Source organism: Sapajus apella, unplaced genomic scaffold, assembly GCF_009761245.1.
Source record: "Sapajus apella isolate SASKATOON/1434 unplaced genomic scaffold, GSC_monkey_1.0 scaffold82, whole genome shotgun sequence".
In the NCBI taxonomy this organism is placed as follows: domain Eukaryota; kingdom Metazoa; phylum Chordata; class Mammalia; order Primates; family Cebidae; genus Sapajus; species Sapajus apella.
In genome coordinates, this window is record NW_022437022.1 from 8,203,257 (window position 1) to 8,228,745 (window position 25,489).

At 45.3% G+C, this 25,489-nt stretch overlaps 1 protein-coding gene across 6 annotated transcripts in view; it reads right to left on the reverse strand.

Annotated features, from left to right (window-relative positions):
* TMEM181 (transmembrane protein 181) overlaps positions 1-25,489 on the reverse strand; it is a 99,287-nt gene that overhangs the window by 21,301 nt on the left and 52,497 nt on the right. For all 6 annotated transcript variants that reach the window (XM_032253187.1, XM_032253190.1, XM_032253188.1 and 3 more), the window contains 5 exons: positions 24,799-24,854; positions 22,025-22,115; positions 20,640-20,761; positions 16,106-16,216; positions 1,027-1,107 (listed from right to left, as the gene is read on the reverse strand). In XM_032253187.1, coding sequence (XP_032109078.1) covers positions 1,027-1,107; positions 16,106-16,216; positions 20,640-20,761; positions 22,025-22,115; positions 24,799-24,854 — 461 coding nt within the window. The remainder of the gene's footprint in view (positions 1-1,026; positions 1,108-16,105; positions 16,217-20,639; positions 20,762-22,024; positions 22,116-24,798; positions 24,855-25,489) is intronic.

A 25,489-nucleotide genomic window follows, 5' to 3' on the forward strand; every position in this document is an offset into this window, starting at 1 on the left:
GCTCCCTGTGGCTCCAGCACCCACGCCCTTCCCTCTAGCTCCCTGTGGCTCTAGCATCTATACCCTTACCTCCAGTTCTCTGTAGCTGTGGCACCCATTGCCCTTCATTCCAGCTCCCTGTGGCTCTAGCACCCACGCCCTTCCCTTCAGCTCCCTGGGGCTCTAGCACCCATGCCCTTCCCTCTCCAGCTCCCTGGAGCTCTGGCACCCACACCCTTCCCTCCAGCTCCCTGTGGCTCCAGCACCCATGCCCTTCGCTCCAGCACTGTCTCCCCTCACATGTGCACACACCTGTCCTTCCATGCAGTTACTCTTGAGAAATACCAAATGTTCCCGGGGGAACGCATTTCCTCAATGTAACCTCCCCACCATCCGCACCAGGATAACTAGCCGATGAGGGCAGAATGCCACGCTTCAAGTGGCAACAGATCACTAAATGAAGCACACTTCCCCTTCCTCCAGTTCACCAATTCTGATCTTCAGACTGGGTCTCTGTGGGGTTCCTTGGGCTTCTCAGGGTAAGCATTTCCCCCAAAGTTACTATGGGCTCGTGGACACAAACCTCAGATCCCAAATGAGCCCAATACCTACATTTCCAAAATGCTTCTCTTTGGCATTATTTCTGAAAATGCCCCAAAACTGAAAGAACTGGTACAACTTTCCAGATATAAAAACCCAAGAGCATGCTGCATCTCAACTCAGAGAAGCTCATTCAACTAAGGCAGACTTCCTTCCGTGCAGGTGAAATGGCACTTTTCATTGCACATGATGAAAATTTAAAGTCAGTGCTGTGTAACAACTCCTGCACCACACAGAAATCCTTCATAAATGAGACCACATCATTCTTTTCTGCACTGCAGCATCTTGGCAGACACACAGATTGTAATACCAGCACAGGCCACTGGATGGAGCATCTCAGAGTTCAGATCACTCTCCACGTGGCTTGCACCCTGAAGATCGTGACTGCATAAACCAGCTTCTTCCTAGCTGGGATCTGCCACAGCCCATCGGGCAGATGGTACTCACAGTGACGATGAAGGTGAGCACCACAAAGACAAACCGGAACCAGATTTCCAAACGGGAGAAGGCAGGGTCATAAGTCTTCCACTGAAATGGAAAGTGGAGAAAACAATATGAAAAGAAAATCATGCACACATCTAAGAGGAAATATACCAGATTACTAATAGTTATCTCTAGATATGAGATAGAATTTTTTTTTGAGGCAGTGTCTTCCTCTGTTGCCCAGGCCAGAGTGCAGTGGTGCAATCTTGGCTCACTGCAACCTCTGCCTCCTGGGTTCAAGCAATTCTCCTGCCTCAGTCTCCAGAGTAGCTGGGATTCCAGGCACCACCACGCCCAGCTAGTTTTGTATTTTTAGTAGAGATGGGGTTTCACCATGTTAGCCAGGCTGTTCTCAAACTCCTGATCCCTGGTTATCTGCCCGCCTCAGCTTCCCAAAGTGCTGGGATTACACGCGTGAGCCACTACGCCTGGCTGAGACTAAGTAATTTTAAAAGTTCTTTTTCCTCATACTTGAGCACCACAACCTCCAGCTCCCTGTGGCTCTAGCATCCATGCCGTTCCCTCTAGCAGAGCATCCCCTCACATGTGCACCACACACCTGGGTCCTTCCATGTATGGTTAGTATGAGAAATATCAAGTGTTCCCGAGTGAACACATTCTAGATATGAAACTACCATTTTATTTTTGAGACAGTCTCTCACTCTTGTCGCCCAGGTTGGAGTGCAGGGAGATGATCTGTAACCTCTGCCTCCCCAGGTTCAAGCACTTCTCCTGCCTCAGCCTCCCAGGCAGGTGGGATTACAGGCACCTGTCACCATGCAGGTTAAAATTTTGGAACATCCTGTAGGGGTTCAGTCATAGTGGGAGAAATTGTAAGAGAAAAATTATAGAGAAATAGACGCAAACCTATTTGGAAGGCCAGGAGGTTTTTGCTCATTCCTCAGGAAGGAATGAGCCCAAGGTGATGGTTCTTACCCCAGAGGCAATTAGGAAGGGGTAGGTACAAAGGAATGGGGGGTAGTTTATCTAAAGAGCTTGTTTACTCATGTAGTCCTAAGACTGACCTTTGAACATCCATGGTCATATGACTGCTCTCTACTGGGGGAGGGGGGATCAACAATGTTATTACCCACAAATGGTGTTTGCTTTATTTAAGCCTCTGAACCGGGCTTTTAATCATTCGTAGGACTGCTCTCTCAGGGGAAAGCAACCATGTTAATTATCTACAACTGTGCTGACTCAAAGCCTCTGTCATTAAATCTATACTACATACAATGCCTGCAGTGCCAGCTGGTAAGGGCCACATCTGCTGACTCTTTACAGCACCCTCCTCTGTGTCTGTGAGTGGCCCAGACCCCCAAGCCTGCTCTGTCACTGGGTATCTGTGTCTCAGTGCATTTCTTCATCTGTCACTGGGTCAGGGTCTGTGGGTCGGACCGACAACATCCTACATGTTCCAAAATTGTAACATTTAGTAGAGTTTACTTTTTTATCAAAGAACACAGACATAAAAAAATCTTAATTACCAAGAGGTAAAAATAATTTTAAACGGTGTTACATAAATGATAAATCTGACAAATTATTTTATAATCCTAAGAGCATTTGGATCTTAAATCTCACATCAAAAATCAACCTTGCCAATCTCTTTATTAGAAATAATCACACTTCCCAACAAAAGAAAGTTTTAAAAGACATAAAGATGTCACTAGAATGCTGTAACAAAGTTTAAGTAAAACCTTTAAGTATAAACGTGAAAGCAGAAGAGTAAGCCGCAGTTGAAGCAGTCCCACGTGTGCCAAGTGCACACTGATGGAGCTGAAGATGCAGGCGCCACTGTGTCAGGGCAGGGCAGAGGCCGGCCGCTGCCAACCCAAGCACGAGCCAGGTCCATAACCAGACCCCAGAACACTGCGCTCACAGGGCCAGTGAGCCCCATCATTCTGATGCATTGAAGTAAAGTCATCTGAGCAATTTAAAAAATCCACTTCAGTAAAGATAGTTACAGACACCAGATTTACCTAAAACATTAAAAAGTACACACACACACACACACAGGCACGCATAAGAATGATTTAAGACACTGGACCTGAGGAGGCAATGAAGGACAGTCACCTCTGACTGATGAGAAACAACAAGGGGTGCCCCTGGTGGCCCCACATAATGGAGGGGAACTCGGGCAGAGCCACGGCTGGGACTTCAGGGAAACAGGGCTGGCCTGAAGCCACAGGACAGAGTACTGGAAAGGAGAGCTGTGGAGAGAGCGAACAAACCTCCCAGAAAGCCACTGCCTGGCACCCACAGAGCCAGAACGGTGCCCATTCCCCCAAGACAGAGAAAAAACTCACCATCAAAGGGCACTGGGTAGGTAGCATATGCTGAAGGCTTCTGCCTCAGTGGTAGGAAAAAATTAGCCTCACACTTAGTGCTGCTTAAGCCCCACCTAACAATGCTGAAAAGCAAGGCCTGAAAAGATCAAACCATTTCCAAGGAAGCTGACAACATCCCACAACAAAGCTCAGGGATATTTATAAGATATAAAAGCTAGCAATCAATAATGTCCGGCATTTAACCAAAAGTACCAGACACACCAAAAAGCAGGAAAATACAAACCATCATGAGGAAAAAACCCAGCCAATCAAAACTGGCCCAGAAATCATAGATGACAAAATTAGCAGATAAGGACATTAAGAATCTAGATGAAAGATTTCTGCGTTAAATGAGGACTTGGAAGATGATCAACAGCATATCAGACATGACAGAGAGTGGTGAATGTGAAGGCACGGCAACAGAAGCGATCTAAAATAAAACTGAAAAAAAAAAAAGTCTGGAAAAAATGAACAGAGCATCAGGAAGCTTTGGGCAACTTCAAATGGCCTAATACAGGGGTCCCCAGGCCACAGACCAGTACTGGCCATGTGGCTGGTTAGGAACCGGGCCACACAGCAGCAGGTGAGCAGTGGGCCAGCGGGCATTACCGTCTGAGCTCCACCTCCTGTCAGATCTGCCAGAACATTAGATTCTCAGAGGAGCACGAACCTGCTGTGAATTGTGCAGGTGAGGGATCTAGGTTGCACACTTCTTACGAGAACCTCATAAGTGTGATGCACTCGAATTGTCCCAAAAAGTCCCCAACCAACTCTGGTCCCTGGAAAAATTGTCTTCCATGAAACCAGTCACTGATGCCAAAAAGGTTGGGGACCACTGACCTAATTTGGAGTCCCTGACTTTGGGAGGTAGAGGGATCAGAAGGACAAAAAAAGTATTTGAAGAGATAATGGCCAAAATGTTTCCGATTTGATGAAAGCTATCGATTCACAAATCCAAGATGCTCAATGGATCCCAAGCACAAGAAACAGGGAAAAGTATAAAAAGCATCCTAAGAGAGACTCTTAAAAGGGGGTGGGGAGAGGGAAGGACATTATTACAGAAGATGAAGATAAGGACAAACATAAGGTGGATAGCAGATTTCTTTTCAGAAAAGTGCAAGCCAGAAGACAGTGACCAACATTTTCAAAGTATGTAAATTAGGCCAAGTATGGTGGCTCGTGCCTATAATCCCAACACTTTGGGAGGCCAAGGTAGGGTAGTTTGAGGTCAGGAGTTTGAGACCAGGAGTCTGGGACCAGCCTGGTCAACAGAACAAGACCCTGTCTCTACAAAAATAAAAAAGTTAGCCAGCATGGTGACGTGCACCTGTAGTAGCAGCTCCTCCGGAGGCTGAGGCAGGAGGATCTCGAGCCCAGGCTCAGTGAGCTATGATTGCATTTCTGCACTCCATCTAGCTGACAGAGCAAGACCCCATCTCAAAACAAAAAAGTACATAAATTAAAACCATACAGTAAAACCATTAAATATTATACACCTATTGGAACAGCCAAAATTTAAAAGACTGACTATACTGAGTGTTAATGGGATATGAAATCCTTGTAAGCTGCTGGTATAATATTTAATAACACAACCACTCTGCAAAACAGTTTCTTAACCCCCATGGACCAACCATCCGATTTCTAGCATTTATCCAAGATAAATGAAAGCGTATGTCCACACAAAGATTTATACATAGATGTTCGTTGCTGCTTGTCTTTACGTCAGCCCCAAACTGAAAGCAATCCAAATGTCCATCAACAGGTGAATGAATAAACGATTGTTACATTTATACTGGAATAACACACAGCATGAACTATGGACACAGCATCATCGATCACCCTCAAAATAATCATGTTAAGTGAAACAATTCACACCTTTGGATAAGTACATATTGTATAATTCCAGTTACATAAAATTCTTTAAAAAATGCAAATGAGTGTGCTGTGAAAATAGATCAGTGGGTTCCCAGGGATAGAAGGGGCGGGAGGAAGGAACACAAGAAGGAGATGTTTAGGGGTGATGCCTGGTAAGGGGATGCTTATAATCTTGATTGTGGGAACAGTTTCCCAGGTTTCACTGTGGGTCAAGCAGACCTCAATAAAGCTGCCAAACAGAAAACAACCACTCCCAATAATAGATGGTAATGGGGACGTGGAGATCACAGCAATTCAGGCTCAAATTCCAGCTCTTCCCATTATAAGTTGGGCAAATGACTTAATCTTATGAAACCTCAGATTTTCCTCCATATAATAAATTGGAATGCTAGAACCTACTTCACATAATTACTGTAGCTTTTTTTTTTTTTTTTAAGGCAGACTTTTGTACTTGTTGCCCAGGCTGGAGTGCAATGGTGTGATCTCGGCTCACTGTAACATCCACCTCCCAGGTTGAAGCGATTCTCCTGCCTCAGCCTCCCGGGTAGCTGGGATTACAGGCATGTGCCACCACACCCGACTAATGTTGTATTTTTAGTAGAGATGGGGTTTCACCATGTTGGTCAGGCTGGTCTCGAACTCCTGACTTCAGGTGATCCGCCTGCCTCAGCTTCCCAAAGTGCTGGGATTATAGTTTGAGCCACCACACCCAGCCTATCATAGCATTTTAATGAGATGATGCATATTAAAAGCTAAGCACAATGCCCAGCAAAAAGCAAAGGTTCGGTAAACGACAGTTGCTACTATAAATCCAAAACGTCATATAATTATTACGATTATTGCTATGGCATTTAAATTTTATAACATTATATCATTTACAGAATAATCAAAGTAGTGGCTTGACTATTTGGGGAGAATGTTGATACAAACGTAATATTCAGATAAAAGCTTACAACATGTCTTAGTTGACTAAACATACTCTAAGGCACAATCAAGAAGAGAAAAAAGAATTGCTACCATCAGGAAAAAAAAAACAACAAAATATGTTTGAAGTAACAGCTGAGAGGTTGGTGGGTTTGTTCTTTTTACCCTCAAGGAACTGTAACGCTTAAGAAAGAAAATAACCTCAGACTCCCCTGGAGGAGGGGGATTCTATCTTAAGATTCTGTTAGAGCAACAGAAAATACTCAACTCGCTCTCATTAAAAATTAACACTAGGGCCAGGTTCAGTGGCTCACACCTGTAATCTCAACACTCAGGAAGGCCAAGGTCAGAGGATCACCTGAGGTCAGGAGTTTGAGACCAGCCTGGGCAACATGGCAAAAGCCAGTCTCTACTAAAAATACAAAAATTAGCCAGGTGTGGTGGCACATGCCTGTAATCCCAGCTACTTGGGAGGCTGAAGCAAGGAGAACTGCTTGAACCTGGGAGGCAGAGGTTGCAGTGAGCCCAGATTGCACCACTGCACTCCAGCATGGGCGACAAAGCAAGACTCCAACTCCAAAAATACTAAAAATTAACACTAGGCCTGGTGTGGTGGCTCACACCTATAATACCAGCACTTTGGGAGGCTGAGGCAGGTGGATCATTGGAGGTCAGCAGTTCAAGACCAGCCTGCCCAATGTGGTGAAACCTCGCCTCTACTATAAATACAAAAATTAGCTGGGCGTGGTGGCACAAGCCTGTAATTCCAGCTACTGGGGAGGCTGAGGCAGGAGAATTACTTCAACCCGGTAGGCAGCGGTTGCAGTCGGCCAAGATCACACCATTGCACTCCAGCCTGGGCAACAAGAGCAAAACTCTGTCTCAAAAACAATGCTTTATTCAATAAATACAGCTAAAACTAAAACATGCATTTTAGTTCTAAAATGTGAGCTAATGAGAGAGGATGCCTTAGTCCAGCTTTCAATTGAGACCCCGTGCACCAAGCCTGCCATGCACACAGGAGGCCCAAGGAACCTTCATCACACTCCATCTAGGCTTCCTTCCTCCTGTCACGCATCCCCATCCTCCTGTTCCAGGAAGCAGTTTTCACATATGCTGACGCTCTAGGAGGCTGCCCCTGTCAGCAACAGCCGAGCAGAATCACCTGTGTGCTCCTCCTGGACCAGCCCAGCTGACAGCTCAATCCCACATGCATTTGTGTCAAGTGCTTGAAAGGCTATGTTTTCTGAAGCAAGCTACAGGAAGGCCCAAGAGTAGGGCCCTGGCCCCTCCACGACCCACAGCAGTCTTCAGGCACGCTGGATCCCAGGAGCTGGGGCCAGAAGGTCCACGGGAAGCAAGCCCGGCCAGTGCCACACTGGCACCCACGAGCAGAGGCTTTCCTGTCCCATGAGCGCTGCCAGGTCCACTGTGAGGACCCAACTCTAGGGAACTGGGCTTGGGGTTTTTGTTTATTCTGTGTTTATTTTTAAACTCCAAAATATACTTTTGAAATTAAAACATAAAATAAATAAAATGAAATAAAGAATACAGTTCCCAGAAAATACTCTGGCTTAAAGACATTCCCTTTGTAATCTGAAGCACTGTCACTCAGCACTCAAGCTTTTACATCAAGGTCCCTTTGGCGTCACAAAGCTGTTGTCTTTGTCCTTTCAGAGACCGGGCTTGCCCTGTGACACCATGAAGTCACCTTTGGAACAAGCGCCCACACCCTGCCCTGGGCCACTCCTCCCCGATTAAATCTGCCATGCACCCGAGCACCTGCCCGCCCGCCTGCCCATCCGTCCATCCCCCCGCCCACCCACATGTGCTGAGCACAACCTTGTCCTCTGCATAAGCACAGGTGATGTCAGATCCTGTGCAGCACGAAATAAGTGGACTTTAAGAAAAATATGACCAGTCAAAGGCCTCCAGGAGCTGACTGGCTCTCTGGCGGAGAACAAATGTTTCCTCACATCCTCTGAATGGACAACCACAGAAACAGGGTGAGGGACGCATCACAGCAACCTGTGCAGCACCAAGCAAAGCGTCTGGACTGGGGGCCCGGCCTCGAACTCACAGCCTGGGTCCCCAAGACTTTAAAAACAACATAATACGCACTGTCCAGGAACACTGAGGGGATGGAAATGAGAACGATGTAACAAGCACAGGTCCGAGAAGCCAGGCAGCACCCAGGCAGGTATGGCCAGGCGCACTCCTCTCAGTTCACCTGCGAAGCTGGAGGGTGGCCGCAGCCTGAAGGACTCAGGAACGTGGGTTGCTGTTTTCATCTCACTCCACAGTCAAAGGTCACGGCTTAGAAGAAAGAGGAGGAAATGAGACATGAACAGCTGGCCACAGAATGCCACTGTAAAGTCGGCCCGAAGAACACTTAGAGGAAAAAATACCCAGAGTAACCAAGATGACCCAGGGTGCTGAGGATGACGGATGTGACATGCCCAGAGAAGGTGCCCGAAAAATCTCAGGAGGACAGCAAAGTCACTACAAGTTATTTGCGTGGCGTCAAAGGTCGCTGCATATGCAGAGCATGGCTGATGAAACCACCTTTTTTAAAAACAGGAGGTAAGCGTCATCCCACAAGTGCCAGTGAGACCTGGTGGGCAGTCTCACCGCCAGAACATGGCAGTGGGTGTGGGCATGATGCATTCAAAAGAGTAAGAGAAGGAGATACAAGAAGGAGAGAGAGGAAGGATCACCACTTGCTAGTTTAAATTTGTCCCTTCCAAAATTCAAGTTTAAACTTAATCCCCACTGTGGTGCTATCGTGAGGTGGAGAATCTGGGGAAGTAATTAAGTCTTAAGAACTCTGTCCTCATGAATGGATTAGCGCCTTATAAAAGGGCTAGAGGGGCAGGGTGCAGTGGCTCACACCTGTAACCCCAACACTTTGGGAGACTGAGGTGGGATAATTGCTTGAGCGCAAGAGTTCGAGCCTCGGCGACACAGTGAGACGCCATCTCTAGGAAATAAAAAATTTTAAAAATCCAAGCCAGACATGGTGCTGTGCACCTGATTCCAGCTACTCAGAGGACCAAGCGGGGTCATTGCTTGAGCTCGGGAGGTTGATGCTGCACTTAGCTGTGATGGCGTCACTGCACTCTAGCTTCTTGGGTGACAGAGCAAAACCCTATCTCAAAAAAGAGCTTGAGGGGCCAGCTGAGGCCCCCTTTTATCCTTCCATCCTTTCCACTGAGGGCACAGAATGTGTCCCTTCCAGACGATAAGCAACAAGGCACTATCTTGGAAGCAGAGAGCAGCCCTCACCAGACACCAGACCTGCCAGTACCTGGATCCTGGACTTCCCAGCCCTCCAGAGCTATGAGGAATAAATCTCTATTATTCATAAATTACCACGTCTGTGGTTGTCCAGTTATAGCAGCATAGACTAAGACATCATTCTACTTCAAAATGATAAACATTCAAGTAGAAACCAATGAACCAAATGTTCATGGAAAATGGGATTGAGAACAAAAGGAGAGAGAAATCAGATACTCGAGGGGAGACGGCGTCGACAGCAGTGCCAGACGGAAGACGCGGCCCACACGACAGCACAGGCAGGAAGGGGCCATCGACCATCTAGACATCTGCTCAGCACAGACACCTTCCACTGAAAACAGCCTCATCTGAATACGCTGGGTGCAGGGTGACAACTTTCTCTCCGTACGCTAGGGAAGTGACACAGTTTGGCTGTGCCCCCACCCAAATCTCAACTTCACTGGAATCTCCCAGGATTCTCCAGTGTTGTGGGAGGGACCCGGGGGGAGGTAACTGAATCATGGGGGCTGGTCTTTCCCGTGCTATTCTCATGATAGTGAGTAAGTCTCAGGAAATCTCATGGGTTTATCAGAGGTTTCTACTTTTGCTTCTCCATCATTTTTCCTTGCTCCTGCCATGTAGGACGAGCCCTTCGCCTCCTGCCATGATCCTGAGGCCTCCCAGCCACGGGGAACTGTAAGTCCAATTAAACCCCTTTTTCTTTCCAATCTCAGGTATGTCTTTGTTAACAGCATGAAAACGGACTAATACAGGAAGCAACCAGGATCGTTTTTAACCCTAAATTTGATTGTCATCAACAAGGAAGAGCTGGTTAGTGAAACACACAGTGGCACCAGGGGAAGGTGTCCATGCGGTCCTAGCGCTCTTTCATCAGAACCAAGGGCACCGCCAGACTCGCTGAAATGGGAGCCCAGATCCCAGGAACGCAGAACTCAGAACTCCAAAGGCCAAAGATTTCCCAAGGAAACGCCAAACAAAAGCAGCAGAAACCCTCAAAGGTTACCTGCATCAGTACAGCCACACACGGTGCTGCTGAGGCAGCAACAGCTGTCTCAGGAAACATGCGGTCACACAGGCGGCAGCTCCAGTTTGTCAGGTGCACTGTATAACGTTACGTTCCTACTGAAGGTGATGGGTGTATAAAGAATTGGACAAGTATCCCTAAATTGCAGTTCAATCAACATCACAAATTGAACACACCTGAGTAAATGGCACTCTGACCAAGACACGGAACATTGCCAGCACCCCAGACACCCCTCCCTTGATGCTCCCTTCCAGGCACTAACCTACCCAAGAGGAACACTAATCCTGAATGAACAGCATAGGTTAGTTTTGCCTGATTTTGTAATTTTTATAAATTGTACCCTTTGTACTATTTTGTATTTGGCTTATTTCATTCAACATTATGCTTCAGAAAGTCCTCCATAACATTACATGAAGCTGTGATGGTTCATTCTCCTTGCTGTATATATAGTATTCCATTACATGAATACAGCACAATTTATGTACTCATTCTGCTGCTGATATACAGTTTACAGTTTGGCTACTAAGAATTGTGCAGTTGTGAATATCTAAATGCATGTCTTTTCGTCAATATACGTATGCTTTCCTGCTGTATCAACTTACACGCTCCCCAGCAGGGAGCCCCACATCCGCCTGTCCAACATCATTGCCAAATTCCGCATATTCCATCTTATTTCTGCCATCCTGGTGGGTGTGTAGTAACATCACTAAAATACCATTAAGTGTCTATCTATTCATTATAGCTTGTTTACTTCCAAAAAGAAATGAAGGCAGCTTGTAATAAAAAGCCAGATTAAATAGAAATAATTTTTAAAGTTTTTTTAAAAGGCAAAATAGTGAAGAAAGAATGCAGATAATTACACTAGAAATCCATACCAGGATGTTAGTAATTACTACAATTCAGCAAAACACTTACTTCTGAAATTTCTGACAGCCAGTACCAAGACAGAAATGTGATGAATTCCATGGCTTTCATTCTCTAATAAAAGGTACAACAAATAGCAAAAGAAATTCTGGTCTTGCTCTTTGATATTTACCCATGTAAGCTGAAAATGCAGGGGCTGTGCATGGTGGCTCACATCCATAACCCCAGCACTTTGGGAGGCTGGATCACCTGAGGCTACGAGTTTGAGACCAGCCTGGCCAATATGGTAAAACCCCGTCTCTACTAAAAATGCAAAAATTAGCCAGGCATGGTGGTGTGCACCTGTGGTCCCAGCTACTCCGGAGGCTGAGGCACAAGAATCACCCGAACCTGGGAGGCGGAGGTTGCAGTGAGCCGAGATCGCGCCACTGCACTCCAGCCTGAGCAACAGACAGTCTCAAAAAAAAAAAACAAAAAATAAAGCAAAACCATGGAAATAGTATAAAAAGACAGGTGGTTGCCAGGGGTCTGAGGAGGAGAGAGGGATAAGCGGGTGGAGCACAAAGGATTCTCAAGGCACTGAAATGACCCTCTGTGGTACTAGAAATAGTGGACCCCACAGAATGTACAACACCAAGAGGGAATCCTAACGTAAACGATGGACTGCGGGTGGTGTGTCCACGTGGGATCATGAACCGTAACAAAAGTACCGCTTTAGTGCAAGATGTTGGCAATGGGGAGGCTGTGCATGGGTAGACAGAGGGAGCATGTAGTAACTCTCTGTACCTTCCTCTCGATTTTGCTGTGAATCTAAAATTGCTCTAAATAATAATAATGTGAAAAAAAGAATTAATATTGAGAGGTTTAACGTTCATAACACAATGTCTTCGACAGCAATTTTATAAAAGACATAGAAACACTTTGCATGCAGTTCTCTAATTTTTTTTCTTTTTTGAGACAGAGTTTCACTCTTTGTTGCCCAGGCTACTGTGCAGTGGCACAATCTTGGCTCACTGCAGCCTCTGCCTCCCAGGTTCAAGCAATTCTCCTATCTCAGCCTCCTGAGTAGCTGGGATTGCAGGTGGCTGCCACCACACCCGGCTAATTTTTGTATTTTCAGTAGAGACAAGGTTTTACCACGTTGACCAGGCTGGTCTCAAATTCCTGACCTCAGGTGATCTGCTCACCTCGGCCTCCCAAAATGCTGGGATTACAGGCATGAGCCACCGCACTTTAGTGCATCTCTCTTCATCATCAGCATTAAGCTGCCAGCCTAATGCTGATTATGTGATTCTCCGAGAATGCTGAGTCAGACCAGACGAAACAGCATGTGGAGCTCACCAGCACCTGAGGTTCTGGGATGGATACTGGCATGTGCCCAGAACTTCCCCCTTCAAATATTAGTTGCCTCACGAGTTCCTGTTCTGTTGTCAAATAATTTTCTTTACAGGTAATAGAAATACTAAACATTCAATACTGGAAATAAAGAAAAACACAGAAGAAATTAAAGATTAATCCTGCCACCCAGAGACAGCCTTCTACCCTTCTAGTATCCTATAAAAGACACCTCTAATTCATGTGCTTTTCTTTGCTTAAATATATAGTTTGTGCTATGTATCCTATTAACTTACTATTTTAGCAGCGACAGAACTAATTTATTTAACCAGAAATCTATTGCTGAAATGTAGATTTGCTCCCAACTTCTTACTCTGAGAAACAGGTTTCAACATAAATCACTGTGTGTATTTCTACTTCCATAGTATGAATTGCTAAAATTAGAATTACTTAAAGTCAAAAAGCACACGGAAGTAGAGGCTTTTCTACACTGCCAAATTACCCCGCAACTTCAATCAGTTTACACCCCATTCATGTGTACGAGAAAACTTGTGTCCTTGCATTTCGCAAACCTGGATGTTTTCGGTTGTTGATGTTTTCAATGTTTGCATTTTTTTCTTTTTGAGACAGGGTCTCGCTCTGTCACCCAGGCTGGAGTGCAGTGATTACAACTCACTGCAGCCTCGAACTCCTGGGCTCAACAATCTTCCTACCGCAGCCTATCTAGTAGCTGGGACTACAGGTGTGCACCACCATGCATGGCTAATTTAAAAAAATTTTTTTTACAGATGGGTTCTTGGCTGGGCCAATCACCTGAGGTCAGGAGTTCAAAGCCAGCCTGGCCAATGTGGCGAAACCCCATCCCTACTAAATGAACGAAAATTAGCTGGGCGTGGTGATGCACACCTGTAATCCCAGCTACTAGGGAGGGTGAGGCAAGAGAACTGCTTGAGGTACAGGTAGCAGTGAGCCGAGGTCATGCCACTGCACTCCAACCTGGGTGAAAATGGGAGAAAAAAAAAAAAAAAAAAAAGATGGTGTCTCATTATGTTGCCCAGATTGGCTCAAGTAATCAAGCAATCCTCCTACATTGGGCTTCCAAAGTGCTGGGATTAAGGCATAAGCTACTGCCCCTAGCCCAATCTATGCAAAACTCATTGGTTAAAAAACGGCATTCATTCTTGAACTCTCTCATCTTTGGTTTACAGCAAGGATAAACATAATTTCAGAAGTCTGCTGCCATGTGAATTTCTGAATTCGTAAGGTGCTGTACTGTTGCTCTTTCATTTAACAGATATGTATCTATTGCAAGCCTAGCAGCTCCCGGGTGCTACATTAGCTGCTGGGGATACGAAACGTACAAAAACAGAAAAGTCTCTGGTGACATCCCTTACAAATCCCAAGGGTCTTAAGGATTGTCCTTCCAGATGCTGAAGAGTGCCACCAAACATGATGCTCTGCCTGTGGTATAATTCAAAGTGAGTGGTTCCCATGGTAGCGTCTTTTGAACCCATTCCTTTTGAGCTTCACGGCAACATTGTATCACGTGCCTTTAATGGCAGAATGGCAGCATGGACCTAGTTCACCTAAGATCCCCACCAAATTCTTCAGGAACAACCAGGATCCTACCAAATTCTTCAGGAACAACTTTAAGAGGAAACATAAATAGATACAAAAGATGGAAGAACAAAGACAAATAAAACAGTGATGCATACACCCAGGGAATACGGTCAGGATGAACTACAGGCTCTGGAGAAAGATGCTGAGAACCAGAAAAGGCTTGTGGGAGATGACGTTCTAATAAAGATGATGATGGAAGGAAGAGGTCCCTTGTTTGTCTGCATTGTTGAATCACAATGATTCTGAACTAGCGAAGCCTAAAGCACAGATGGTTTAGCAAAGGACTGTATCAAAGTGTGCTGAAGCTCAGTGCACCTTCCTCAGACCCCATCTGGGATCCCTCCAAACGGTGAACCTGAGGACACAAGCAGAATACTAATTAGATTTTCGGAGGACAAAGATCCAGCAGATCATTCAGACAGCAAGACCAGATCCCAGATCTAGATCCAAAAGATCTGGAAAGGCTGGCTGAGGCAAAGGGCCAAAAAGGAAAAGGCCCCTAGTGACGTGGCTCCCAAGACAGCCAGCTCAGCTGCCCCAGCAGCACAGCCCAGGACCACCTACTCCTTCTGCATTGGGAGCACTTGCTCCCACAGCCGGGTGACCTGGGCAGCTGCAGGAGGGAAACCTGGAGCCAGAGGGATGGAGAGGGGTCACATCCCTGGCACAATGTGAAAGAAAAGAACAATCTCAGAGGGGATGAGATGGCCGCCTTCAAAGAGCTATAGGGTAGACAGAGAAGAAAACTCATTTTGTGTAGTTCACAACAGCCTTATTCACACTAGACAAAAAACGGAAACAACCCAAATGCCTGTCAACTGATGAAGCGATCAACAAAATGTGGTCTAGCAACACGACAAAGTATCACTCAGCAAAACGAAGAAGTACGGACCCCACAAAACCCAGATGAACCTTGAGACATCACACTAAGTGAAAGCAGCCAGTCGCCGAAGACCACACATTGTGTGATTCCATTAATATGAAATGTCCAACCAGGCAAATCCACGGGGACTGAAAGAACGTTAGCGACTGCCAGGGACTGTGGAGAGGGGATGGGAAATGACCATTAACAGGTTTAAGGGGCAATGAAACTGTTTTGGAACCAGACTGACTGGACAACTCCTTGACTGTGCTACTTTTTACTTTGATAAAGCTGTTATTTTTTTTGAAGGTATCCATTATATTTTCATTTAATATTCACAGCTCTATGAGGTAGCTATTTTACAGATAAGAAAACTGAGGCTCAACAAAATCACATGAGTAAATGATGGAGGCGGGTGAGAACCCAGCTCACTGTCCAATCCAAACCCCGACTCCTCATCACTATGCTGGTTATACGACTTCCTAATGAGTGGAAAAGACAGATTTCAGCTGGACACAAGAAAGGCCATTCTAACAAGAACAGTGCCCTCCCACTCATCGGGAGTTGAGGCAGGGGCTGACGACCACTCATGGGGCTGGAGAAGGGAGTGCTGAGCCTATAGGAGGGTATACATGCTAACCCCTTCGCTGCCTTGCAACTGAACACACTACACCCTCTCTATTCTAAATCTCAGACCACCTAACATTTGCCCAATCTCCATGCTATTTCTTTAAGCTATTCTTAGTTCTATATACTTAAGAAACTGTAGTCTTCCTGTAATTTTTAAAAACTTTACATGTCTTCCACTGTCCAAAATAGCATTATTTAGATGCTAAGATGCATTTCAATCACTCGGCAAAACAATGGGAACTAGAATGTGAGCCATGGAAATGTGTAGTCAGCTGGTATACTTACTGTGAAGTTCATTCCCTTGATGGGGAGCTTCAGGTGTTCAAATCCCACTCTCACTGTATACTGAGTATAATTCAGGTAGCCAAGGTGAGCCACAATAATTTCTGCACATTTCTGCAAATATACAAGGAAGATTTGTCTTTAAAGAAAGCGAGACTCACGCTCCCACCGAATGACCCATGAAATAATACATTTCAACAGCAGATGAGCGGAACTCGCCAAAAGCCCAGAGAAAGTCAGAAGCCAGCCAAAAACAGTTCCTAGAAAGAATGAACCAAATGGATACTTTTGGAAACACAATATATGATTTACACCAATTGGAATCTTTCTACTTTGGATGACTGAAAATAAGTCACTGTGTAAGAAGGTTAACAGTACAATCCAAGCCTGACATTTCCATAAATATATAATTCCAGAGCACGGGGAAACGTAAGCGGAGACACGTCAACACAGATGCTGCAGCTTAATTTGTCCTCCCTGGCCCAATTTTGCGATTGTTGCAATAATAAACAGTGAATTACATATTTTTCTTTCTCTCCTTTTAACATGTCATTCTCCACCTGGAGCCCCCTTTCCCCTCCAGCGTCCACCTTCAACCTTCAACCTTCCACCTTCCAACTTCCCTCCACCCAGAGTCAAAGCAAAGGCTGTGTGCACAGCAGCAAGTGCGGACATGTGTGCTCCACTGTTGTCAAAAGCCCCTTCCTTTTCTCCTTCAGGATTAACAGCCAGGTCTCCAATGCTTTGTTATCCCCTTCCAGACTGGCAGGGAGGATGAACCCTCATGCAGGGACACAGAGGTGCACCCAACAGCCATGCACACAGAGCTGGCCACTCCTCTCCAGCAAGCTCTGCCCCGGCCCTGCCTTTTGGAATGTCACTCTCCACCATCCAGCTGCTACCAGGAGCAAACGGGTGGTTCTCTGGCTAACAAGGCATCGCTCCAATGGCGGGCTAAGCCTTGAATGTCTGAGATCAGGTAAGAAAACAGGTGTGGGTTTGGGTTTTACACACCCCGTCTCTACTAAAAACACAAAAAATTAGCCAGGCGTGGTGGCAGACGCCTGTAATCCCAGCTACTCGGGAAACTGAGGCAGGAGAATCGCTTGAACCCAGGAGGTGGAGCTTGTAGTGAGCCAAGATCACACCATTGCACTCCAGCCTGGGCAACAAGAGCAAAACTCTGTCTCAAAAACAAATTAACAAAAAGAGAAGAGGGCAACTGTCAGGGAGGTGGAAGAGATATGAGGCTGGGTGACACAGTGGGGTGCTGACCTAAGGGAAGGGGCAGAAAGCAGAGACGAGGGGAGTGTGCAGGGGGCTGACGGAGGCATCAAGGTCACCATCTCAACTCGACAAACACTTGAGCTCACTGGCAGCCCTGGGCCTGCACTGAAGCTCATAACGCTCCACAGGGAGGGGTTCCCCCAGGAGGGAGCTGCAAGCCCTCTGGCGGGCCACCCGCCCGCCTCCCATTCTCCTATAAAGGAAACACAGGTCATCTGCTATTTTCATCGCTCTGGAGCTGAGGCTTCCCTTCCACCTGATCAGCTCTCCCCATTGGAATCTGCTGCCTGCCCTCTGGGCATTAAGTGTGTGGTCCTCCTCCTCAGCAAAACTAAATTCACCTTTCCCCGCTGGCACTCAGGTCACGGGATGACGCACAGAGGCAGGGGCAGCTAAGGACTTGGCCTCATCAGGAGGGGATGGCTGAAAACCTGTAAATACATTTTTACTGTGTGGACAAACATTTCTTGTGAGTTTAAGAATGTGTGTCACCTTTCAGGGACATTTTAATTAACAAAAGAGTTATATCTCAGGCTGCATATATTTAGGAGTTTAAAAAGATTGGCTGGGCGTGGTGGCTCGCACCTGTAATCCCAGCACTTTGGGAGGCTGAGGTGGGTGGATCACGCGGTCAAGAGATTGAAACCACCCTGGCCAACATGGTGGTCTCTACTAAAAATACAAACATTAGCCAGGCCTGGTGGCACACGCCTGTGGTCCCCGCTACTCGGGAGGCTGAGGCGCATGAATCGCTTGAACCCAGGAGGCGGAGGATGCAGTCAGCTGAGATTGCGCCACTGCACTCCAGCCTGGCGACAGCGCAAGACCCCATCTCAAAAAAAAAAAAGACTACACCAGGGATTCTGAAATCCCAAGTTCAAACCATGGCTCTGCTGCTGACTATGACGCACCTCTGAAAATCATGTGTTGGTACCACAGCTCTCACCTGCAAGGTGTGGAAAGCTTTGCTTCCTAAGTCAGACAATGGCTTTTCTTTAAAGCAAAAAAAAAAAAAAAAAAAAGCAAGCAAGGCACAGTGGTGTACACCTGTCATCCTAGCTACTTGGGAGGCTGAAGCAGGACTGCTTGAGCCCAGGAGTTCAAAGCCAGCCTGGGTAACACAGCAAGACTGTGTTTTAAAAAAAGAAAGTAATATAATAGGGTGGTAAATGACTCTGTAATGTCAACTTAAAATTCCATGTTTTTAAATGCCAGGGCGGTGCTCTTTGCAGAGTTAGAGAGAGACTTGAGTAGACAGGCAACAGAAGCAAACAGCAGCACCCAAGGGGTGACACAGTGTAAACTGAGGTAGGGCCAAAACGGAAGAGGGAAGAAGCCATAGAGATGTACTGAAGCACCAGTCTCAAGGTGCATGGCATGGTGGCCAGGTCCAAGAAGCAACAGTGCAGGCAGCCAGCACCATGGCCGCCCAGCATGGTGGCGGGTGCCCCGCTTGAAGCAAAGGCTTTAGGTAAGGCAACCCACTTGTCCCAACAGGAAGTCCTGTGTGCTGAGAAACCATTCAGTGCAGGCAAACCAGGATGATGTCTCACCAGCTCCAAATAAGCAACCCCTGACTAATGGTCCATTGAGCCTCAATGTGAGAGGCAGCAAGGTGGGTGTTATCAGCTGTCCAGGTGGGAGTGGCCACCAGGCCCTTGGATGGGAAGAGAGCGGTTTCTTGGCCATGGTTCCATCTGACACTCATACCTGTTGTCCCTCCTGTGATTCAGCAGGACTGATCACACCCCTTCTGCACACAGGCCTAGTTGGGGGACAACAGGTATGACTGTCAGATAGGACCTTGTGCTGCACACGTAAGGCACGCTCAAACGTTAATCACCTGCATCTTTACTACTTTCCTAAGGCAGGAAGGGAAAGCTTGATCCCCACTTTATAGATGGGGAAAATACACTTAGGAAGCTGGCTCAACCCTTGGAGGCAGAATGAGAGGCCAGTCCCACATGATCCTTCCACCTCAGCCTCCCAAAGTGCTGGGATTACAAGCATGAGCCACCACGCCCAGCCCTTTAATCCTTTCTTGCCAGGTAAAACAGGTTCAGTGTATGTATCGCTAGTAATCAGGCAGTACGCATGGTAGTTAAGGCCACGAGCTTCAGAATAAAAGGGGACAGCCTTAAATCCTGGGCCCTCCACTTAAAAACTGCATTACCTTGGGCAATGGTTTAGACCTCTCTCAGCCTCAGTTTCTTCTATAAAACAGGTTCTAATAGCAGTTTCTACTTCATGGACCTGCCATGAGGACTGAATGAGACAATGAGTGGACAGTACTTGGCATGACACCTAGCAGAGGAACTACTTGCCACCTGGCTTCTGACATTACTTTTCTAATCCTATAAGCAAATGCACTGCGCTGTTTTGATGCTCTCCATGTTCTCCACGCTGCCAATAACCTGTGTTGTGTCCGAGGTGGACTCCTTGCTATAGAAGGGATCTGGTTCTGGTTCTTTGGGCTCTAAAGAGAATACGGTGCCAATGATATCAAGCGTGAGGGCTCATTCCCCACTCTGGACCCCAGGTTTCCTACCCCTTAGCCACACTGTGCTCTAAAGTAGATGCTCAAAAAGGCAGGCCCCAGGCCCCTGACCCACAAGAGGCCCAGGTACTCGGTTTCACGCAGACAGATGAGGGCGTGCATCACATGGCTGGGAACAACCCAAAGCCTCAGTCAAGAGTGACCATGGAAAATTGGTCCGGCCTGGTGGTACACACTTGCAGTCCCAGCTACTTGAGAAGTTAAGGTAGGAGGATTGCTTGAGCCCAGAAGTTTGAGGCAGCAGTGAGCTATGATTGTGCCACTGCACTCCAGCCTAGGTAACAGAGCAAAGCCCTCTCAAAAAAAAAAAAAAAAAAAAAAGCTAGTGACGATAGCTGGTGGCAGACCTTCCTATAAGATGGCAGCCCATGATGTTCATTAGGGACACAGCAGGCAGCAGGTCACACACACTATAAAAACAAGTACCACATATGCTTAGGGTAGCTGGCAGTACGTGTGTATACACGTGTGTTTATGGATGTGTGCCTACATGTGTAAGTTTATAAGAATTTCTAAGGGTATCCAAGCATAAAATTAAGTAAGTTTCTCAGGCCATCTTTAATATGACTCCATTTTTTTCACTTAAGAACAATTTTCTCAAAGCCTCTTACCACGCTACATGGGAAAGTGGCTCTGTAATTAAACGTGTACGCAGCCCAAGGACTGACTGTGGGGCTCACCCCGCACACTCACCCCTGCACATGTGAGGGTCCTTGTCCGGTTGTGAACTTTGTTATGAATGTACATCGTGGTTCCATCTTGAGCTACACCATCGACTTTAACAGTCATGGGAAAGCTTGTCTTAATGGAAGTTTCTACAAAAGAAAAAAAATTCAGTGTCAGAGACCATGCCAGGCACATCACACCTCCAAAGGCGCCTTCCTGGCTCCGAAATGACCTCGGAGCCAGGAAAACACAGAAAGTCCATAGGTCCATAGGCCACATTGGCCTCAGAACATTTGGAAATTTCTATTTGCCCAGCAATGTAAAGCCTTTCCATTAGATCCCAACCCAGCACCCAGAGGGCCTAAATCAAAACCTGCATTTCAGATCCATCAGTTTCACTTCACAAACAAAAAAATGGTAAATATTTCATGACTAATAAACTTATATGTTTAATTTCTCACATACATTTTTAATTTACCAAATTCTACACCAAAAAAGAGATTTCTTATTTCTTATTACATGTTTTCCTAATTATACTCTCATTTTTAAAAATCATAACAAAATATAAAGATGACATTAAACACTAAGAATTTTACCACCTAGAGATAATCATAATTCATATTTTGTGTCTATCCTTCCAAGCTATTTTCTAGACATACAAATACGTAGTAGTATAAATTTTTTGCTTTCTAAACAGTTACAAAGAGGGAGTAACTTTTTTGTAATATGCATTTGTTTCACTTCATTTACTGTGGTCATGGGGTGATCTTTTCAAATTCTTTCTCAACCAGTGTCTCATCTGAAGCACTGAACAGAAAATGATTTGAGGGAGAATCTTCTCAATTCTCCCTAGGATGATACAAAGCTAGTGCCACTGTAGACTGATGGAAGCTAATTCATCATAAACAACGGATGCATTAGGGGAAGGTTTCTCAGCCTCTGCACCACTGACATTTTGGGCCAGATAATTCCTTGTTGTGGAAGCAGGGGAAGGTGTCAGCATCTCTGCCCTCTACCCACTAGATGCCAGGAGCAGTCCCTCCTCCTCTCCATTTGTGACAAAATTGTCTCCAGACATTGCCAAGTGTCCCTGGGGGCCAAAACCATTACTTTAGGGCATCAGACCTTAATTCTCTCCCAGATCCCCACTGAAAAAGGCTGGCAGCTGCAGGCCGACACCACGCAGCCATTGAGCTAAGCTGACCAGGACTCTACGAGGACATAGATCTATCGTAACTTTCTCTCCCACTTTGAAAGACATTTGAGAGGTTTCCAATTTGTTGCTATGATAAATAATAATGGACATCCTTATACATCTATCTTTGAGCACTTGTCCGAATATTCTGAAGTCAACATCTAAAATACAATGCTTCACACAAAGACAAATTATCCCAAAATGTAAAGCTCCATACCTTTTGATTGATCCAACTCAACAACACATGTCAGCCATAGTTGCTGATTATATGTAGACAGTGGATTTGAAAGTATTTGAATTGGCTTTAGCTGAAGAAAAAGAACAAAGTAATCCATGTGACCTTTTCATTGAGTCTACCAAACACCTCATCATCTTAACACACAAACTTTACATTTAGCAAAAAAGGTTTGAGTGTTAGCTCTGAAACAGAAATATGTGAGGTTTTCCTTTCAACAACATAAGTGAATTTCTGCCTTCCAGAAAAAAGGAAGGACTAACTTCCAGCTGCAATTCATGTCTCTCACGGAAACCTCTAAGCAGGCACGTTCCATACTTGGAGCCTTGGGGACAATACACTTACTTAAATACCAAGAAAAAAAATCTTGGAAAAATAATAAAATGAGCAGAATGATGACATACATAGTAAGACAATAAAGAATACCAAAGGAATACTTTCATATTTACAAGGTAACATATCTCAAAAATTATTTGTTTAGTATCCGTATGCCAGGTAAATTGCTCTTTCACATATGCTATTTTTAGCTTTGTGAAAGAAAGCTTTCACCCCAGCGAGAATAATTAGAGGTGATGATGCTGCCAATGATTCTTCTGCATTATCTTTTAAAGACATAATGTTGGTGTCTAATAGCAGTAGGCCACAGAGAGACGTGAAACAGCCCACCCATGGTTCCAAAGAAAAGCGTTATTTGAATGCGTCGTCTTTGCAGGTGAATGTGTTATTTTTTGTTTTATGTGTTGGTCTTCTTTTTCCTTTTTTTTGAGACAGGGTCGTGCTCTGTCGCCCAGTGCATGAGTGCGGTGGTGTAATCATGGCTCACTGCAGCCTCAACCCCTCAGGCTCAAATGATCCTCCCACCTCAGCCCCCCAAGTACCTGGGACTACAGGTGTGCACCACCATACCCAGCTTATTTTTTAATTTGTTGTAGAACACGGTCTCCCTATGTTGCCCAGGCGAGTCTCAAATGAATGTGTTGTTTTTGTGTTTTAATACTTCTGTCAGAGTCTCAATGAAACTCCCTAGGACAGAAGACTTGCCTAAAAACCATCAAGGCAAGAAACCTCTCCAGGGATAGCCACCGTCTTAGAGAAGTGAGGATGGTCTCTTGGATGCAAGTCAGGTCTCTTAGAATGACTGCTGTGTTCAGTGTCAAAAAGAGACTCACACCCTGAGACAGAAATTGTAGGGCCAGGCACAGTGGCTCATGCCTGTAATCCCAGCACTTTGGGAGGCTGATGCGGGCGAATCACACGAGGTCAAGAGATCGAGATCACTCTGGCCAACATAGTGAAACCCTGTCTCTATTAAAATCCAAAAAAAAACTAGCTGGGCATGGGGGCGCCCACGTGCTTGTCGTCCCAGCTACTCGGGAGGCTGAGGCAGGAGAATCGCTTGAAACCACAAGGCATAGGTTGCAGTGACCCGAGATCACACCACTGCACTCCAGCCTGGAGACACAGCAAGAATCCTTCTCAAAAAAAAAAAAAAAAAAAAAAGAAAAGAAAGAAACTGTAAAAGATGTACTGCCAGGAAAAGTCCACAGCGGCACCTCTTCAAATCAGATCATCAGGCTGACAGACAAAATCAAGCAATGCCAAGAAAGTGTGAAGACAGGCTGAGCAGAAGCCCTTCAAATTAGCAGCAGCAAAGACAAGAATCAAATGGTGTCATTTTAGTGCTTTTTCTTTTTTTGCCTTTCTGCAAAATTGTAAAGGTAAAAAAACTAGCAGGGAAGTGTGAGAACAGAGAGAAGGGGTATTTGGGGTCATATAATCAGATTTAAACTATGTATATCACGGTGCCTCAAAGATGCAGGGCAACTGTGTTGCATTTATAGATAAAGATTATGTGTCTTACACGCATATAAAAAAGGTTTAGTTGTCTGGGCTCTCACTAGCGTTTATTCAAGAAAACCAAAATTCTCCAATTGAAAGAACCTCTCTTTTCACCAAGATGATAAAAAGTTGGCATATTTTTAAAAGGATTTTTCTTTTCTTTTTTTTTTTTTTTTTTTGACACAGTCTCACTCTGTCCACCAGGCTGGTGGAATGCAGTGGTAAAATCGTGGTTCACTGCGACCTCCGCCTCACAGGTTCAAGCAATTCTTCTGCCTCAGGCTCCCGAGTAACTGGGACTACAGTTGCATGTCAACATGCCTGACTAATTTTTGTATTTTCAGTAGAGATGGGGTTTCACCATATTGGCCAGGCTGGTCTCGAACTCCTGACCTCGTGATCTGCCCGCCTCGACCTCCCAAAGTGGTGGGATCACAAGCAGGAGCCACCTAGCTCGACGGGATTTTTCATTTAAACTGAGTTCACACAAGGAATACAAAGTAATCACTGGAAAGAACTGGATCATCAGAAACCTGACAGAGGCCAATTCTTAACTTGGGCAAAATAAGAAAGATGAGACATCTAAGTGGTGTCATTATTAAAAATTATAATCTGACAGGACTAACAGATGCAAGGAATCAGGATGAGTTAACCACTCTTTCTGAATGAACAATTGCTCCCTAAGAAGTAATACCACCATGTTCCTAAGTACTGAGGTATTTATTACAACAGAAATGGTCACTTTAGCAAACGAGAACCCAGAAGCCAGCAGCTGACAATGGAGTAAGAAATGTGTGTTGTCTCAGAAGCCACAAGGCAAGGGCAGGCTGCCTTAGACTCTAAGCAGAACCATTTCTCAGTGGCCTGAGGTTTATAATGCACCCTACTACCCAGCTGCCACCCAGACCCAGTCTTACCTTTTTGCTATTATTTAGAGAAAAATTTGCCGCAGAAGTCTGGATCACTTTAGGTCCTAAAGTGTAACAGAAAAGGGCAAAAGCAGGTTATAGCTACATTGGTAATTTAAGATTTTTTTCCAAATTCCAAGAAAGATTTATACATTACATGGAAGTGGCCTTAATTTACCTGGTTTTTCTTTAGAGATTTTACAATGTGTAAGTAAAAGACATAAACACACAAACGCAGACACAGAATGTCCACTCTGTTGTGCCTCTTGACTTCCCAACACAAGTCAACCAGTACGCCTGGCACACGACATACAGGGTTTCCACAGGCAATGCCCTGCTGCGTTCCCAGCGAGCGCTGTCTCTACATGCATGGGCCCAGAGGGCATTAACTGTAGAGACTTTGTCTTATATATTTTGTAAAATACAAAGATTTCTTCCAAAAACTAAGACACACTTATCTGCTCATCCAATTAATCCCATCTTCCAAAAATGCTTATTAAGAGCTATAAACATAATATGTGCTAATATAAGCAGGAAAGCAGAAAGTTTTAACTGAAATAATAACAGGTGTACAAACATCACCAATTCTTTTTCTCCCAATTTTATTGTGATAAAATATACATAAAGATTTGCCATCTTAACCATTGTTTTTCCCTATAGACTCAAGACCTTGCCATCTGCTTTTTTTTTTTTTTTTTTT